At 40.2% G+C, this 19,709-nt stretch overlaps 1 protein-coding gene across 1 annotated transcript in view; it reads left to right on the top strand.

Moving 5' to 3' along the window:
* The window catches only part of LOC115793047 (protocadherin-15-like), a 232,811-nt gene extending 213,909 nt beyond the window's left edge, over positions 1-18,902 (top strand). Inside the window, exons 31-38 of the mRNA XM_030747761.1 lie at positions 3,855-4,073; positions 5,410-5,418; positions 6,438-6,557; positions 14,002-14,023; positions 14,688-14,726; positions 14,883-14,956; positions 16,782-16,896; positions 17,079-18,902. Of these exons, the coding sequence (XP_030603621.1) occupies positions 3,855-4,073; positions 5,410-5,418; positions 6,438-6,557; positions 14,002-14,023; positions 14,688-14,726; positions 14,883-14,956; positions 16,782-16,896; positions 17,079-18,902 (2,422 nt within the window). The remainder of the gene's footprint in view (positions 1-3,854; positions 4,074-5,409; positions 5,419-6,437; positions 6,558-14,001; positions 14,024-14,687; positions 14,727-14,882; positions 14,957-16,781; positions 16,897-17,078) is intronic.
* Positions 18,903-19,709: the final 807 nt, after the last annotated feature.

Here is a 19,709-nt window from a genome sequence, read left to right as displayed (position 1 = left end):
TATGTCACAGGAAAGTAGAAGAAACAAGGGAGAAAGGAAGCGATGAGGTCATGGAGGGACAAAGTGAGACTGGGGCAGGGAATATTTTAGTCAGTCCATTCACCCATCATGGCAATACCTCAAAGACTGATCTGAGAGCTGGGAGAGATGCCAGCAATACATTTTATTCCTTTTATTTCCGGGCATAAAGCTAGAGAGTGCCCACGGTCTGGCAGAGAGTGTGCTTAAACACCAAAGAGATGCAAGGCACCACAGTAGAAATAAATGCAAGATACTTTGTCATCCTATCAGAGGAAGGAAGACCTTGACCTTAGCTGGCACCTCAGGAAAGTCTTGCACTCACTGTTTTGATGTTTAACATCCCCTCTGCTGAACTTGATCAGCAACAGATCTTACAAAAATCATTCTGAGTTCTCGCTTTCACTCTTGGTTAAATTGTACCTGTGTACCTTATCCTTAGCAGCCTGACACCATCCTCTGTTTTTAAATCACCTACTACTTACTGCCACATCTGTTCATGATAAACATGAGAACCTCACCCCAAGCTAAGCTAGCTAAGAAATCCTCCACTCAAGCGACCCTTTGCAAAATGTAAATAAAAGCAGAGTGCAATGATTTACAAATTACACATACAATAACACATGTACTTGATAATAGTACTTAACTGCAATCCAGACTTGTCACCCCAACTTCTGAAAGAGAAAATGAAGCTAAGGAGGCCAAGACTGTGGAGAAATAAAAATCCTACATCAAGCAAGAATGGGAACAATTTACCCTTCAAAATTAAAATAACTGGTTTCCTCAGTTCCCAAATTCTTAAAAGAAGAAGTGGTAAACATGCTCCTGTTCTGACTCTTGGCTTGACCAATAACTTGAAATAACCATGCATTACAAAAAAGTTAAAAAAAAAAAAGAAAAAAAAAAGAAGCATATTCTCTTTGTACTATTTTCAATTAAAGAAGATGTTTTAATTGTTTCCACATTGTGTTTATATTAAGATTTGGCAAAGTATTTCAGCATTTCTCTAAACAGCGTTGTACTAAATTACTGAACATCTGTCTTCGAACTGACTTTAAAACAACAGTTGCTACTAAAATATGTTTGATTTTTAAACCCTGTATGGCAAAGATCTTTTAAAAACTTGCAATAGCTCTCTCTGTATGAGCTTCATACTATTGTTTTCATGGGCCACTGTCTAGATGTATTGGATTAGTGTTATTTTATTTTATTATTTATTATATATATTAGGATCTTTAGGGTAATCTTAGGATATCTTAATGATTTAGGTTAGTATGAGAATGTACAGGGGTTGGACAATGAAACTGAAACACCAGTCATTTTAGTGTGGGAGGTTTCATGGCTAAATTGGACCAGCCTGGTCGCCAGTCTTCATTAATTGCACATTGCACCAGTAAGAGCAGAGTGTGAAGGTCCAATTAGCAGGGTAAGAGCACAGTTTTGCTCAAAATATTGCAATGCACACAACATTATGGATGACATACCAGAGTTCAAAAGAGGACAAATTGTTGGTGCACGTCTTGCTGGCGCATCTGTGACCAAGACAGCAAGTCTTTGTGATGTATCAAGAGCCACGGTATCCAGGGTAATGTCAGCATACCACCAAGAAGGACGAACCACATCCAACAGGATTAACTGTGGACGCAAGAGGAAGCTGTCTCAAAGGGATGTTCAGGTGCTAACCCGGATTGTATCCAAAAAACATAAAACCACGGCTGCCCAAATCACGGCAGAATTAAATGTGCACCTCAACTCTCCTGTTTCCACCAAAACTGTCCGTCGGGAACTCCACAGGGTCAGTATGCACGGCTGGGCTGCTATAGCCAAACCTTTGGTCACTCGTGCCAATGCCAAACGTCGGTTTCAATGGTGCAGGGAGCGCAAATCTTGGGCTGTGGACAATGTGAAACATGTATTGTTCTCTGATGAGTCCACCTTTACTGTTTTTCCCACATCCGGGAGAGTTACGGTGTGGAGAAGCCCCAAAGAAGCGTACCACCCAGACTGTTGCATGCCCAGAGTGAAGCATGGGGTGGATCAGTGATGGTTTGGGCTGCCATATCATGGCATTCCCTTGGCCCAATACTTGTGCTAGATGAGCGCGTCACTGCCAAGGACTACCGAACCATTCTGGAGGACCATGTGCATCCAGTGGTTCAAACATTGTATCCTGAAGGCGGTGCCGTGTATCAGGATGACAGTGCACCAATACACACAGCAAGACTGGTGAAAGATTGGTTTGATGAACATGAAAGTGAAGTTGAACATCTCCCATGGCCTGCACAGTCACTAGATCTAAATTTTATTCAGCCACTTTGGGGTGTTTTGGAGGAGCGATTCAGGAAACGTTTTCCTCCACAAGCATCACGTCATGACCTGGCCACTATCCTGCAAGAAGAATGGCTTAAAATCCCTCTGACCACTGTGCAGGACTTGTATTTGTCATTTCTAAGACGAATTGCCGCTGTATTGGCCGCAAAAGGAGGCCCTACACCATACTAATAAATTATTTTGGTCTAAAACCAGGTATTTCAGTTTCATTGTCCAACCCCTGTATGTTGGGAATTATATATGTATTAGGTGCATATTATCTGATGCTTGTGCCCCTATCTATAAGCTGTGGTTAGCTTTTGGGGAGTCCCATTTCACAAATAACTATTTTACATATTATCGTGTTGGAATTTATATTTTAATTGATTTGTGAATATACTGAAACTGAATCTATAAACACCTCTGTGCCTTTCTCTATCAGAGGAACACCACATCAGTTTAAGGCGGCACTTGTAGCATTAACTTTAAGACAGTTTCAGCTCTTGAGACATACAAGCTAATTTTAAAGGAGGTTTGCTACATCCTTGCTTTAATAAGATCTACTTCCTTACGTACAGATACTGTCAAGTAATTTAGATTAGGGGAGAAGGGCTTTTTATGCATGCAGCACATGTCTAACAATGTTGTGGGGTAATTGTATGTCATATAGCCGTGACTTTGCTGCCAGATCATAGAAGGGGAGAGAGAAATACAACATTGTACATTAAGTGCATCTGTGCATTATGAAGTAGTCTGCCTATTCCACCTCGAATGCCACACCTGTCACAGTCTTCTAGAGTACAGATTGCTACAGATTCCACTTAATAACCTACATGTTCACTTATTTGTAGAAAAACAAAAATGATGGCAATGGTATGGAATGGTTAGTTTTACAAAATAACATTGCATCATCAGTAATTGATTCCTTGCTTGTATGCATGTACAAAAGTCTGAACTGACACTTGTAGAAAGGTATAAGTATTATTATTAATTTTTCATTTGCACTTAAAGTGTGATTCATATCTTATGTTGAATGTAATTTCAGTATTTACTCTCTTTAAGCTTGAACGCTGACACATTCTTTAGAAAATATGTCCCTTTAGTTGCTGAATTCACTTTGTTCACCAATTAGTCGCGTACCTTGTCTGTTTCATGGTACTGAGCAGGTAGTTTACAGTGGATAATTGGAGCTGTCCACTGTAAATTGTTGCTTGCCAGAAATTATGCTGTGAATGAAACAAAAAAGTAAAGCTGCTTGTGAAAGAGTATAAACTTTCTACAAATCCCCTTAAGGAGCAAAAGAGCTGCAGATTCAGATGGTAATTCTGTGTCGTCACATCATCATGAGCATCCAATTTTGTGCTGTGAAATTCTCATATATTGTCTTTTGACATATTTTTAATAATATTTAATAAAAAAATATGTATTTATTATAGATTCTTTACAAGATTGACTGATTACAAAGTGGTCTTTGCTGAGCGAAAGCTAACCTTTTTAATCTTCTCATTGTATGCTGTGAAATGCAGATTTCTTGATGGGAATGTGCTGGAAATAAATAAGGAGTTTCAGCCACACCTGGGTGAAGGTGGCCGCATTCATGAGATTCGCTCCCCAGATGTTGTGGCCAGCGTGAAGAAGGCTGCCCAGGCTGTCGGCTACACAGAGGGTGCTCTCCTGGCCCTGGCAATCATCATTATCCTTTGCTGCATCCCTGCCATCCTCATCGTCATGGTCACCTACAAACAGTCAGTATTCGTGCCTTAATAATAATCACTGGGCTCTATGATTGATTAACCATCTTTAACTGGTTGGCAGGAAATAAATTTTAATTAAGTGGATCATTGTCTTAGGAGATATTGTGTGTCACTCAGGATTTTACCGAAAGGGTTTGCTCTGCACAGACAAATCAGATATTCATGGTTGGAATGTAACCCACTGTTAATATCGCGTTTCCTGTGGCTTGCAAGAGCAGAGCCGGCAAAACCGCAAACAGCATGCCTGAAAAGTGTATTTAAGATAAAGCAAGAGCACTTCTTACATTAGTTTTACCTTTTTATGCGTGTCTCCCTTTCTCTCACTATCTCTCTCTCTCGCTTCCAACTCTCTTCCTCTGTATCTCTCACGCTCATCAGACATGCTGACTGCGCACTCTGCTGGGCTAATCTCCCTGCTCATGCTGTGTGAAAGCAGATTAATTAACACTCATTTGTGACAAACATCTACAGCCAGTTGTGACCGTCACAGTGCGTCTTCATGCTACTTAGTCTTCTCTGCCCAACACACGCAACAAACAGTCGCCCGCTCTATTTTAGTGGCACTGTCTCTCTCTTTGATGCACAGGCTGCAATTTACAAAAATATGACGCTTTTTGTGTGAAGCATCATTCAAACCGGTGTGGTAATTGAACTCTCATTTGGCAAAAGCCAGGTTCTTATCTAAATGTTGGTATGCTGCAAGTGTACCGTAAACGGTTATATTTGGGAAATATTTATTCATGGCAGATGGGTAGAGTGGTTGTCCTTATTCAAATGCACAGACCAAACACACAGCGGAAAACTATTGATGATGACAGTAGACCTAACACACAAACTGTCACAGCAGATGGTGCTTTGTTGGTGGCGACATTACTCTGGTAAAGTTAATTTTCTCTGTTGTGTTTGTCAACATAATTTATTGTTGTCTAAATTTAGGGATGAATCTAAAATTTAAAACATCAGTTTGCTCATTTATGTGGAATAACTGAATTTATTTGTGAATACATGATTGTATTTTGAAACAAAAACATTTTACTTAAGAAAAGAGCAGTAGTTAATTTTGCATATAGCCCTGCAGATACTGTTAGAGGCTTGAGGGCTTCTTATGCACAAAAGAGAGTTGAGGTGTGTTTTGTGCTTAAATAATGACTGATGTAGATTTAAACATGGATCTACTTTTTTATAAAGACTCCCCTTCATTAAATACTTCCAAGTATGAAAATTGTGAGGTTGTAATTATGTAATTAGAGTCGTGTAATTACATCTTTTTTGTCCCCCATCTCTCTCTTCTCTCTCCTTTTCTCTGCATCAAAAACGGCACGATCAGGTTCAAAGAGTAAGTAATTTCTCATGTTTTACAAGTGCTTGCTTCCTCATTGCTTGATGTGTGTGTCTCTGTGTATGTGAGACCAGCTTCTTTCATCTTCATTGTTCATTAGCTATTTAAGGATGAGCTGAATATTGTGAAAATGTGATGAGCAAAATACATGCCAGCTAATGCCAACCTTTTGAGATGTCTCTAGCATAATGCCATAAAGCAGCACTGATTCATCTTGTAGGTCACACACTGAATGTGCATTTTTGGCTACAAAGTTACTCTTAATGTGGAAAATTTGATTAGATTCAAAAGGAAAATTATAGTTACACTTGTCATTCTGCTGGATACAGTTGAGCTGGCGCCTTAATTGTGAGTTTTCCTACACATACAGTATACTGCCTTTGCATAAATTTTAGTCTGTGTTTCAAAAGAAATAACCCTGAATAATGTAGCACATAGCTGAAAACCATGAAAATGCTTTTAAAATCTTAGTTGCACGATGTAAAACATTCTTGGATTATGTTGTGGTGCTCTCGTGTTTTAAAGCTCAGTTCACCCATATTTTTTTTATATGATTTCTGGAACAAATGGCTCATTTAAAGGTGAAAAGGAACTCTGAAGCTTTTAGACTAAGCAAGATACTTGTGAAGATACTTTTGACCAAGCCAGCAGGAGCTGCTTATTTTTCTCTGCAGATGATAGAACAAACCAGCCTAAATTGCAGCGTAAGACAAGTGCCATTTAGGCAATTGTTTTGACTATCCTTAATAAATACATGAAATAAAAAATTAATATCACAGCTACTTAGTGTAAATTGGTTTTGGAGGTTTTTTTTCCCCTGACATTTAATATAATATTAAAGCTTAATGCTGCTTAAATATGTAAGATAAGATTAATTTTACATCTAGAATACCTCTTCATGTGCCTGTTTTTGGAGCGAGAATGACTTCTCAAAGCATATGGGTAATTCATAGTAGAGACTTGATGCATAAGTGATGTGTCTGGTTTATTCTTAACGACGTTAACACTTTGCACAGGCGACAAGCAGAGTGTGCCAAAACTGCCAGGATTCAGATGGCTTTACCACCGGGAGGGAAAGCAGCTCCAGCAGCTGCTCCCACTGCTAACCTCTATGAAGAGTTGGGCGACAGCAGCATGTGAGTCAAGCTTGTCCTTTAAGTATTTCCCATCCCACGCATTCCCCTAGTTCCCATGATCAGGTTGTTACTGCATTTGGCCTTGCGGGTTTCTTCCTGTGAGTGTTATATTCAAGCTCAGAAACCCCTTTATCAATCCTTTTTTTCTGAAATGACCACTGGCAGCTCTGGATGTTGACCTCAGGAATCGCCCCACTGCTTCAGACACATTAATAGTTGCATCAAAGGATCTCTCTGCTTGTTGTCTTTCTAACTGTGATCCATTTTTGATGTCTGCAAACCATTCTGTATGCTGCAGCACAGCAGGTGATTCAATTTTAGCTTATCTATGCATTTCTAGTTGACTGCCTATGCATTTTAGGCCTTCTCTCAAGGTAAGAGTGTGTTTAAGTTCATAAAAACAACAAATACAGAATGATGTCCATGCTTAGTCATTGTCATAAATTACCTTTAAAATGTAACCTGACGTAGCCTACATTAAATGCTTCCTTAGCTTAGCTTTAATATTAAATCCTGCCCAAAATGAGTAATGAAATGTTAATGTTTGCGGATTAAATGAGGCTAAATTTAAACTGCTGAGCTGATGGATTTAGCAATTTTGATTTACAGCATTTTCAAGCAGTGCTGCTCCTAATGTCGCTATTGCCTTTTGAAAAAGAAAATGTAACCATAACATCAAGCTATAAAGAGCTTCTGCAATGCTCATAGCTGATGTTAATTGTAGGTGGAAACTTCTTCTGTATTGTATTGTAGCTAAGAATAATGTATTTGGGGCTTATTTTCCAGCCTGCAGCAGGAAGAAGTCCTAAAAACAATCAATTATGACTCTTTAAATTCCCATCTGGAATAAACAAAGCTGTCTATCAGTAACGATACTATATATATAGTATATGAACGCTTTCTGTTTTATCCCCACAACATAGTGTCAAATGTACACAGAAAATAATCAGTCTGGTATTTGAGCTTAAAATGCAGAAACTTGCTGTACCCTACACTTCCTCCATGTTTCCATTTTTCATTAACACCTCTGACATTTCTCTTTTAGTCTTCTTACCATGTGTCTGTGTTTGTATCTTCTTCGTCATTTTCAATTCCCCTGTCTCTCTGGATTCAGACTGCAGTAAGTAATCCCAAAACACGAAAGAGGTCTATAAATGTGGGCAGTATTGTGTGTAAATGTTGCACAAAAATACCTTTGTAACCCGTTTTGCTTATAGCTTTTTTAAAAAAGAAACATGCACATAATAAATATAGTTAAATTCTGGAATTTAAGTGGCAAAGTTAGTTTTGGTAATTGACCTTGGTTAAGGGTAGAGAAGCCTTGTGGTTTTTCAAACTTAGTGTAGCACGTACTTCTCTTGTTATTTAGAGCTAGTGCACTTCATAAGATATCACCATAGCTGTCTCCTCTCTTACTTCCCTGTTGTCCCCTTTTGTGCTGTGTTGCTCTTAGTTTCACTGCTCTTCATTATCTCTCAGTGTTGTGACCGGTTGCACTAATGCATCCTGTATGGGTTCATGTTAATTACTACAATTACACCTTCAAACTATATTTCAGTGTAATAATTTCACAATTTCTATGTTTCATTTCTATTTTTTAAGCTTACAAAGTTTATTCAGATCTTTGATTTCTGTCAGACTGCAGACACATTTTAGTGAGTTTATACTGTGCAGATATTTAAACATCTGAAAGCTGAACCTTTTGTTGGATTAACTAAAAATCTGAGTCACAATGCTAAGAGTGATACTCTGTTATGACATTTTTGCACAGTTGCTTTTGCCTCACCTTTGTTTCTTTGCTTCACTCAACTCAAAATCATCAGTCTTTATCTGTTTCAAGTCTTTTTCTTCTTCACCTCCATCTTTTACCGGGGCAGGGCTAAAAAGTCTGTCATTGAGGAGGCTGACCACCAGAGGATTCTTAGCACCTTTGCCTGTCGTGCCATTGCAGCCCGCAGCAATGGAGCACTCCGTGTCAACTTACCCAAGTCAGAGAGCAACGTGACCTTCCTCTCTGACCGCAACCCACTCACCACTCACAACCCTGTCTATGATGATAACACTCCCCTCTGCAGTCCTGACACACAGGGGGAGAGTCCATCTGAAAAGCAGTTCTCCTATTCTCCTTCCCACTCAGCAGGGTCAGGGTTCATCTGGTCAATGCCTGCTCGTATTCATGGAGGGCTACATGGCTATGAGATACCAAGGAGACAGGCTCTAATGGACCCCGCCAAATGGGAGCTGCAGATACTTCAGGCAGGCATGAGTGGCGAGCAAAGGTCAGAGAGTTCAGACATACCTCACGTGAGTGGCAGCGCAGAGACCAAGTTGTCATTCCGACAGCAGGCCGGGCAGTTTGAGCATCGGGCCCTCCAGGAACAAACCCTCAAGCAAAATAGAGGATCTGCAGGCTCCCTCTCTTCCATTCTTGTCAGGGATAGAGACAGTGATGACATGCTGGAGCTGACCTCAGAGGCTCTGCTATCCATCATGGATTACCCCTACAGTCCAATGTCTGTGGACAGAGATGTGCCCCCCAGTGTTATCATTACTCGGGGAGGTGAGTTACTGCCCCAGGCTAGCCATAAACCAACTCTGCCTGTTCTCAAGAAGTTTAGCTCCAGCATCTCCAGCTATATGACAGAAGAGCCATGCCAGATCACTGTGGAGATCATACCAGACCCACCAGAAAATCCACCGCCTTCTCCTCCACAGCAGCCACATCCACATCGACCTTCTCCACCCCCACCCCCACCTCCTCCCACGAGTCCTCCTATTTCTCCAACTTCACCTTCCTCCCTTCATAAACCTGAGTATATGTCTCACTCCTCTTCTCCTCCTCCTGTCAATAAACAGGTTTCTCTTCCGCCCCCGCCACCTCTCCCTCCCTCTCTGTCACCTGCTAGCAATCAGTCACGCCCAGTCGTTCAGTTTATCCCAACCTCTCTGCCGCCCGTGGCTTCGCTTCGCCCTGTTTCGGAACGCAAACACCCCCCTCCACTTTCACCATCGCAAGCTGACGGTGGGAGGAAGGAGCTTAAAGGGATCCTGAGAAACATCCAGAATCTAGCTGACATAGAAAGGTCTGTTGCCAACCTGTACAGCCAAGTAGACAAAAATTGCAAGATGTCCAAGTTTAACAAGAACCCACAAGTGACTGAGGAATCAGAGTGTACTAACAAACTGCAAAGCTCTGACACCAGTGAGGAGCAGAGCATGCCAAAAACAAACAACTCCAGCTCTGAAGTCCAAATCAACTCAACGAGTATGAGTTGTGCTGGAAGCGTCGCAAGTAAACCGAACATAGCAGCAGACATTCAGCAGACAAGCCAACTGAACTCGAACAGCCCAAACACTGCTGAGCTCAGTGAACAGGTTACTTCTCAGTCCACAGTGTTCTGACTTTTCCTTTCTCCCCATGTTTTCATTATTTTCATTTCTACATTTCCATGCCTGTTTTTTTTTTCTGTTGTTTCTGCATTTTATGTTTTTCACAGTTGGTATATGCTTTAGTCATGTCATTTTTTTTTTTTTTTTACTTAATACTTTGTGTGGAAATCAAATTCTAGAGCCAATAGTCAAGGAATGTATCTGCCACATTTCCAGGTTTGCATTATAACAAAGAAAAAAAAGGCTTGCACATCCAACATGAGTTTGGCTTTTTCTTTTTTCTTTTTTTTTTTTTTTTGCATATTTTAATTATATGAACTGGTATGACAGCTATGATAGCATTAAGTATGCCCTTGAGTTCACGGATTAGTCAGTTCAGCATGTTATACATGTGCACTGTCTTAATCTTAACATTAGGATTTCATAGCCAAAACTATTTTAATTAAATTATACTAAACACCATTTTTTTAAAAGTCCCACAGCCCTGAGGTCTGTTTCTTCAACCACTGGCTGGCTGCATATTGGGGATTTCAAACTCGTTCTTTTACTTCTTCTCCGATAAGAGCGTGAACATTTAGTATGCGACTGCTTCATCCAGAATTCAAATTAGGCAAAAGAAAAACATAATTTTAGATGTTTTTTTTTTTTTAAATAACCATTTTCACCAATTTCCCAAAGGTATATAAATCTATGTAATAAGCTTCTCAGTATTCAGTGAGGATAATCACATATTTGTTGATGAAACACATTCAGAAAGTTGTTTATTACTTGTAGGTATATTTAAGTACATAACATGATGAATGAAAGTGAAATATAAACTTCAAAGATGTGGGATGCTGTGAAATATGTACATAAAGAATCAAGAAATATGTGTACTGAAACAAACGTTCCATAAAAAAAAAAAAATACAGGGTAATATAATATGACAAGCTATACAAAATCCCTTTACTCAAACAAGTGAATGCCAGTACCAGACACATTTATTTGAAAACCTCTTAATGTTGGTTGAAGCATCAGCTATAAAAAGATATACATCGGCTGGTTCCCAGGAGGCTCATGTTGAATGAAGAGAGCCAACCGCTGGGGGACCTGTCTATTCACATGTCTGCAAAGATCCTCTCAGCATGATAAAGTAGTCACTGTGATGTTCGTCTGCACTCTGGAAAAGGCTAATTAGAGAAGCAATCAATCGTTAACCAGGGCCGCAGCCTGTGGGACTGTCAACTACTGTTACCCTCTCCTTTCCTTTTCTATCCCTCTGACCTTCTGCATGCCTGTGTTTCTCTCTCCTACACTGCCTCTCTCCCTCCAGTTAGTTCTAATACTTTCCAATCCTTGGCCTCTTCTTGTTAATCTTTCCTTTGGTCCTCTGGAGATTCTATTACCTTCTTTAGACTCATTGCAATGCAGCCTCTGTTGCCCCTCTCTTCTTCTTCTTTTTTTTTTTTTTCTGTGCTCAGGTTTCTCACTTTCTCTCCTCTCTGTCTTTCCGCAATGTACCCTTCATGTGTTTGTTTCACCTTCCATGCCCTAAGGCAAATGGTCTTAGCATACCTCAATTCCAGAGCAATGTAATGTTTGATTCATCATATGTTGCCCTGATGGGCCGATCGAAGGCCTGCTAATTCTGTATTCCATGTTCACTACATGGGGTAATCTCTTTTGCAAAGAGGCTAGGTGCTCACATGCTGTTTCTTTCAACCCAAAGAGTAGTCTTAATGGATGGTATTCTTTATATTCATTTTTTTTTTTTTTTTAACAATTGGGTTTTATCAAAATTCTTTTGGATTTTATTTCATGCTCTGCAGTAATATGAAAAAAAAGCTGAAGGAAAAAAGAAAGTTTATTTCTAAAGAATTATTCTTTGAAAAAAAAATTGATTGACTTTCAAACAGCAAAAGTGAAGGATAAGCTTAACCTTGGAAGTATGTTTTGAGTAGAAATGGCTAAGCTGAAACTGATCTAGTATACTGAGGAAAATACAAATCAACCAACATACAGTATCCTATTAAAAATACTAGGCTGTGCGCACAAAAAATGCTGATTAGTGAGAGGACTGATGCATGTTTATTTTTGGTTTTTATTAAGAGGTCAACATTTGGTGATTTGGAACTGTCTTTCTCTGAGTTACATTAGACATTAGTCGTTATATTCTGGTCTACTAGCAGCACATTATAAAGCAACTGCAGTTATCCTGGCTCTGTCCAAAAGCCTCAACAAACTTGACATAATATCAGGGTTACAAGATCGAATGGGATTTATAGACTGCATTTTCCTTGGCCATTTGAATCTTTTTTTTTTCTAATTACCGATTAATACCAACTTTTGTCAGTCTGATTTTCTTTCTAAGAACTATAACTGACAGCATGTGCAAACAAAAATCTACTTTTCTTCAATGTAAAATGTTATTAGAAATGTTAGAAATTATTCAACTTTACAATTTTCTCCAAATTTCAGTAAGTTACAGGATTTTCTTTCACCTTAAACAGCTGAAAATGAAGGGCTCTGCTACTGGAAAGAGGTACAAATAATTAACTGAAAATGAGTTGCTTTACACCCACCTTTACCTGACATGTTTTACAATTGCAATTAATGGCCTGTTGATTGATGTATTTCTATTGATACAGCGTGCTATTAATTATTGAGCTTCTGTACCACCTTTGGACAGAGATGGTGTTAGTGCGACTATGTTTCCCTGTTTCTTTTTGTTGTGTTATGCCAAGATAACAGGGCGATCGCACCAGCTGCGTGTCTAATTTATAAAAATGTGATAAAAGTGGTATTGACCTCCTCATCTAACTCCTAACAATAGGAATTTCCATAATTTTGATCTTTTATATGTATATCTTCCCTTTACTAAATATTTTTTGTAGCAGCAGAATAATAAAAATCCTATTTTTAGTCTCCAACTAAATATCTGCACTGCCGAAATGTAAAGTTACTTATTTACAGAGCCAATATCACCCTCCTGTTGTAGATATGATACAGAGCTGTTCAGTATTTTAGTCTTGCTGTAATTCTGAGCTCACCACTCTTTCCTCTTTTTTTAACAACATTTCTTCATCACACATCTTCTGTAAAGTCCTCTCTTGTGCAAACTTCCTATGGCTATTGTCCACTGGGCCATTTTTCTTCATGTTGCATGAAACAGCAGTAGCCAGCAGCCAAGCCAACAGGTCATCCATCAGATCCCAGTCCCATCGTCCACTCTGCCTGGGAGGTGTGGCATATGGCTCTGCCCTGTCCCCTGGTCCTTGCCCATAATAACAGATTACCACTCTCCAGAGGAATCTCACATCATTGCTTGGCCATATATCTGAGTGTGCGAGAGTCATCATCATTTATGGGCCCAGACAGGTTACAGTTGTACGCCTGTGAAGCTGGAGATTTCAGCCGAGCTGCTCCATTACTCGCCGTTTCATTCACTCGAACCGAAGGCACTGCAAACGCACCGTTATCCTCAGGAGGAGTTCTGAGTTGTTTTTTTCATGTGGTTAATACGGTGACATTTCTAAGATTCACCTAATTCATTAGACAAAAAAATCCATTGCTTTCTGTAGGCATATTATGACGTGATAACCAAAGACATTTTATTAAGTTTCTTAAGGTCTGAAATTCTGCCCTTTATCACAATGTCCTTTTCATATCTGCTGGTAGATTCTCTAGATATGACTTTATAAACACTGACTTTCCAATCTTCCCAGCCTGTTTGATATTTGCATTTATTGTATTTTTTTTATTTTTATTCCTGTTTGGATGAGATAACAGTGTGTGGGGGGGTGGGGGATGGGGGGGGGGGGGGGGGGGGGGGGGGGGGGGCTACACCAGCGTGATAACATTGCAGCCTAAGGCACCCTTTTTAAAGCTGAACAATATCTGCAACTCTGTAATTTAACACATGAAAATGCAGAGTAAGTAAAGCTGTTATTTCCTCTCTGGTCAGCACAATGTAGGCACACTAGACTTAACACCTAATTTATCTATAAGCACTTGAAATGTTGCTGTCAATCCATATTCATTATTTGTCTTATTTTCTCCTTTCTGCTGCACGCAGGAGGCGAGGGTACGGCCGACAGGTAAGGATTCCTGTTGTAATGTGTTTATAGCTTATTGTTGTGCTCAGACTTTCTGACACTAAAGGAAGCTCGAGGAAGCTTATATCCCATTATTCTTATCTACAATTCGCTTGATGGAAACCACTGAATGAGATTAAGATGAGATCCTGGTGATAGAAGTTCTAACACTGACATTACAGTTTAGGTTTGATTTTGAGAGTCTTTTGTATTCTCCAATGTTCTTGTCAAATAGCAGATAAGAATTTGGATGAGTTTTCCTCCTCGGCTGGAAAAAAATAACTAATCAGGGACCAAACAGTGTGACTCTTTTTTTTTTGTCAGTTTGACATTAAAGTCTTTTTTTTTTCTTTCAAATAATCTTTCAAATCATCTGAACTGTCAATTTCAAGATAAGCACAGGATGTTTTCTTTCTTCTGCCTTTTTGGTGCAATTTCTTACTTCTCCATTGCATGGTTAGGATCTTAACTCTCTTTCCTTGCTTTGTTTCTATCAATAATTTATCCATCTTTTCACCTTCCTTCTACAAAGATGTTTCCGTGAGGCCAGCTTTTTTTCCCCCCTCTTTAAATCTGAAGTAGATTGAGTTCTCTCTTATGTTTGTGTCTCTCCTGCTTGTCCCTTCCTTCCTTCACTTTATCCTTCTCCTCCACTAACCTCTGGCAGCAACAGCAACTGCTGAGGCCATCTCTTCTGAGACCTGAGGTAGAAACGCACCTGCTTTTCTAAATTTAAAGCAATTGTGGTCATTCTGTGTACTCCCCCATCCTCTGTGTTGCTGCTGCTCATGGTTGGTTGTCTTATTCTGAGGAGTGCTCAGTAATCTCTCTCTCTCTCTCTCTCTGCCACTCTGAACTGCAGGAACTATCCATGGAGTCTGGTATCGACCCAGGCCAGGACTACTACACACAGGACTACTATAATTATGACCAAGGGTAAGAATGCAGCCGTTTGACTGTTTCATCTCTAATCAATCATACTCTAATCCATGGAACTGATCTCCATTGGTTCATTTAAAGGTTTTTTTTTTGTTTTTTTTTTTAATTTACATCATGAGGACCTCTTCATCATGACCTTGCCTTCTAGCTCTCTTTTCTGAGATCCTTGGGGAATTATGAGATTTTCAAAGAAGCTCAGAATAAGATGATACACAGAACTTAAGCTGCCCCTTCAGTATTGCATACCATCCAAGCATTTACCCTCTTTACTCCTGCCAAAATGAGATCAGTTATGCTCCCTTAAGTCATGCACCTGAGAGTCTGAATGTTCTTCCCATAGCTTAATGGATAAAGGCTGTTTTGGCTACCCTGTTACAGTGCCCATATGGTCTAAAAAGGAAAAACATGGAACTCAAAGCTGTAACAGCTGCTGAGAAATTGTTATTCATTAAACACTCCTGCTCTGTTGCAGGTGACTTGAGCTGCTGTGAGGAATTATGCTGCAAGTTTTTATCAAAAAAACTGGAAGAAGCTTTTACACCTTACAGCCGTAAATTGCTGAAGGAAAATCTAACAAACTAAAAAAACAAAAGAAACTATGCGTTTTGTAATTGCCTCTGTACTCACTCACCAGCCTAGCCTACAAGTCATCTTCACTAATGCTAATTACTGTGGCTGAATCACACCTTAATTTCCAGCAAGCTGAACTTTTTAATGGCATGTCACAATTTTTTGTAAAAGCCAGTGAGTGTACCGTCACTCTGTGAAGACTTACCAGCAGTTAAGCTCTTAATCCTGCACTCACCAGACTGTGCAGTCCTTACAACAGACCTGAAGGTGGCTTTGACACAAGTAGCCACCTCTGTAATTATACAGTAAATATTAACTTAACGTCCTAAATGATGCTACATCAACCACACTAATGCCTCCAGCCTGACAGTGAATAATGAATCAAAATTTGATCTATATATTTAAAATGTTTGCATCTGCACTGCCGTGCTGTGTAATTTGACCATTAACACTTTTCCCTCTCTTTTTTTTTTTTTTCTTTTTCTTTTTGGCATTCTGCATCCACGGTGTGTGGTCTTTTATCCAACCTAATTGAATTCATGTGGTTTAAATGGGCTTTTAGTGATTGCTTATTACAGTTTCTATTTCTACATGTGGTTGCATTCTTGTAATTCATTCAAGTATTTTGACAAACACAGCCAAACATACTGGAATATATTTATTTTTACTTTGGGAGGAATACTCTTTTAGTCTTTTAGCCTGCATGTTTTCCCCGTCTATTTTGCGTTCTTTCTAAATTGAAAAGTAAGTTCAACAAGTGCAGCAGTTGCTGCCTATCTGACTGAAGATATTCTCAGTTATATTAGCAACAACCAAAAGCAGTAATTAATGGGATCAGCCTGATATAATAGAGGACAATTTAGAAGAAGGACTTGAAAAATAAGGAGAAGAATTCCAAACAGCAAACGTAAACCCTTTTATTGCTTACTTGGCAAATCACATTGTACTGTAAAAACAACAAAAGTGTAAAACATTGGTATGGGTTAAATAGCCCTCTAGCCTGCCTGATTGGTTGGGTGTATATTGATTGCCTTCTTCCCATAGAAGATTGCTAATCTTCCTTCAGAATATTTACAGAATATTTACTATCACTAATAATAACAGGTCCCCAACATGATACAGAAGGTCTCTGATATTAAAGTAATACATTTCTTATTTACCTTTTTATTCATTTTGCAGTGTGTAAAAACTGGGATGTTTTCTAAAACCACAAAATCATCGGCCCACACTAATTCTAACCACTTTTCTGTAGGTACGACTTTCCTCAGTATGGCAGTCGGCGGAGGCTGATATCTCCTATGTATGATGAATATGGAGAGGTTATTGTGGAGGATGATGGGTATTACTACAGTCCACATGGCCCTGAGGTATTACCCTTCCTTGGATGTGAATTTCATACTTTCAGTGATAATCTCAAGAACAATCTCAAGTATTTTGTTAATAGGTTGTGTGTTCAGTGTATTCCTGAAACAGCAGTGTGAAATCTATGCAGTACTGTGGCTTTATATTCACAAATTCATGGTTGCTAAATGAAATGTGATTATCTTAGGGCCGGGGCAGAGGCAGGGGCCGTGGTGGGATGCGAGGTAAAGGTCCACAGAAGAGAGTTGCATTTAGGGATTTGTCACCAGAGGATGAAATTGAACAAGCTGAGCCAGCAGAGGAGGGGGAGCCTTCTAAGGCTGCCAAGAAACTGAAGTCTGTCATGAAACTCAGCAAACTTCTGGCAGCCAGCAAGGGAGGAGAACAGCCATCTGATGCAGGTCCTTCTGGCACATCACCATGGAAGAAAGCCAAGATGTTCAAGATGTTTGGCACCGGGAAGACGGACAAGGATTATGCCAAACTGATGTCTGCTCGCCGTATTGACAGCCAGGAGAGTCTAGCTGATGGACCAGCACTGGCGGGGCCAATAGACAGCAAGTCTGATGCCCGCAGCAGGCTTGGAAAAGTTTTGAGGAAAATCAACTTAGGCACCAAGTTGCAGGTCCGGAGGAAGTCACAGAGTAGTGTGAGTCGTGGCTCGGCCACTGGCAGCGAAGTAGATGAGGAGGCCTCACAAGCAGCCAGTGAGGATGATAGGTCTAAGGTGTCCATTAGTGTGACAGAAAGTGAGCCAGAAGCAGGCGCTAGTGGAAGCAGTAAAGAGAAGGGCTCTGATGATGAAACCTCAGAGAAAAGCAGTGTTGACAGAGATTATCTCAAAGTAGATTTGGACCGGGATGATGCCAATGAAAGCACCGTGGACTCGGAGGAAGAGCCTGATGAAGAGCCAGAAGATTCTGATGAGGAAAGCAAGTCTAAGTCTGAAGGAGAAGAGACAGAGAAGGAATCTGTCAGTGAGAAAGAATCAGAGTCAGAGAAGGAGTCAGAATCAGAGAAGACATCAGCTACAGAACAAGAGTCAGATACAGAAAAAGAGTCTGAGTCTGAGGCAGAGTCCAAATCTGAGGAAGAAACAGAATCACGAACAGGCACAGCAACAGAGGAGGGATCAAGCACAGAAAAGGATTCAGAAACAGAGAAAGACTCTGAAGATGAGTCTGAGAAAGCTTCAGGCAGCACTAGAGAAAGCGGGTCTTCTGTCCGCTCTTCCATCAGATCCTCTGCCACTGAAGCCAGCAAGGAGAGTAGTGCTTCTAGAGAGAGTGTCAGTGGGAGTGGGAGTGCCAGTGTCAGTGGTAGCAGACAAAGTGAAAGTGCAAGTGAGAGTGGAACTGGTAGTGGTAGTAGTGCTGCATCTTTATCTGGCACTAGTGTTAGGTCATCACAGAGAACCAGATCATCAGTAGCAACCTCAGAAAAGTCCAGTGAAAAGCTAAGTGAAGCCGAGTCAGGGACAGGGACAGCCAGCGAGACAGAGGCAGAGTCAGGTTCAGGAAGTGAAGGCTCTTTATCTCGGTCCAGCCAGAGAAAAATGTCTGATTCAGACCTGAGTTCCTTGGGCAGTGTGAGGTCAACTGGTTCCAGGTCAACTAGCAGCAGCCGAAGTTCTCAAAAGTCTCTCCTGAGCCGAGGATCTGAGGACACAATCACAGAGGAGAGTGAAGAGGAAGAATCTGAGACTGCTGATGAGAGCAAAGAGTCTACTAGCGAGCTCAGTGATGACGCATCTTCTAGGAGGTCCAGTGTGGCATCTGGAGACCCTGGACCCTCTGCCCCTTACGCTGGTCCTGAGATCAGAAGTATCAGTGACATCTCTGAACAGACATATGGAGGACTATCACCTATCACTGAGGTGGATGAGGATGCCATCTCCTCTGACAGATCTTCAGTCAGGGACTCTGCATCAGGGGCCCGCAGTGCATCAAAGAGCTCAGAAGAAACATCAGATGCTGATTCAGGTTCTGAGGGAAAGTCAACTGCATTCTAGAGAGATATATTGTCCACTGTGAAGTAAGAGTGAATAAAATCAATTACTCTTGCATGGGAGTGAAGAAATATTGCTTGCCTCTACAGAGTGTTTCAAACATTCACTTTTTCCTCATTTCCCCTTAGCAAGAAAAGACCTGATTTTCCTGCTGCAATATTGGAATCTCTCTTTCTCACATCTTTGACTTCCTCTTCTCTTTGATGTTTTCTCTGAGTTTCATGCCATGTATCTAGAGTGAAATTTTGCATGTCACAATAGTAACTTATTCTTCAGTAAGTTTTTTTTTGTGTGTGTGTGTGATGTTCAACTTATTACTTCCTGGTTATATACATGCATATACTTTTCTATAGAAATACAAGATTTTATGACATAAATGAAAGTCTAGCATAGAACAGGAAGACTTAAAAATCATAAAATAGAGTTAATCTCAGGTTCTGATTGTGCTATTTCACCTTTTCTTAGAATAAGAACTATTCATATTGTTAACTAGTCCTATCATCTGAATTTTATATTTGGTAGTGTTTTGTTTTCATTTTTTATTTCACTTGTGTATGATGTACCTTCTTAAAAAAAATACATAAAATGACCTTGACCTCTCCACTTTCTCCTCAGCCTGGGAGAAAGAAGCGGATTAAGCTGATTGTAGATCGGGAGAATGAGACCAGCTCCACTGCGGAGGAGAGCAGTACAGAGACACAACGTAACCGATTACCAAACAGCCACAGCAACATAAACGGGAATATCTACCTCGCACAGAATGGCACTATTGTGCGAACTAGGCGGCCGCCTCTTCTAAACAACCTAAAG

This window comes from Archocentrus centrarchus, chromosome 15, assembly GCF_007364275.1.
Source record: "Archocentrus centrarchus isolate MPI-CPG fArcCen1 chromosome 15, fArcCen1, whole genome shotgun sequence".
Lineage (NCBI taxonomy): Eukaryota > Metazoa > Chordata > Actinopteri > Cichliformes > Cichlidae > Archocentrus > Archocentrus centrarchus.
This window is presented reverse-complemented; position numbering and strand designations above follow the sequence as displayed.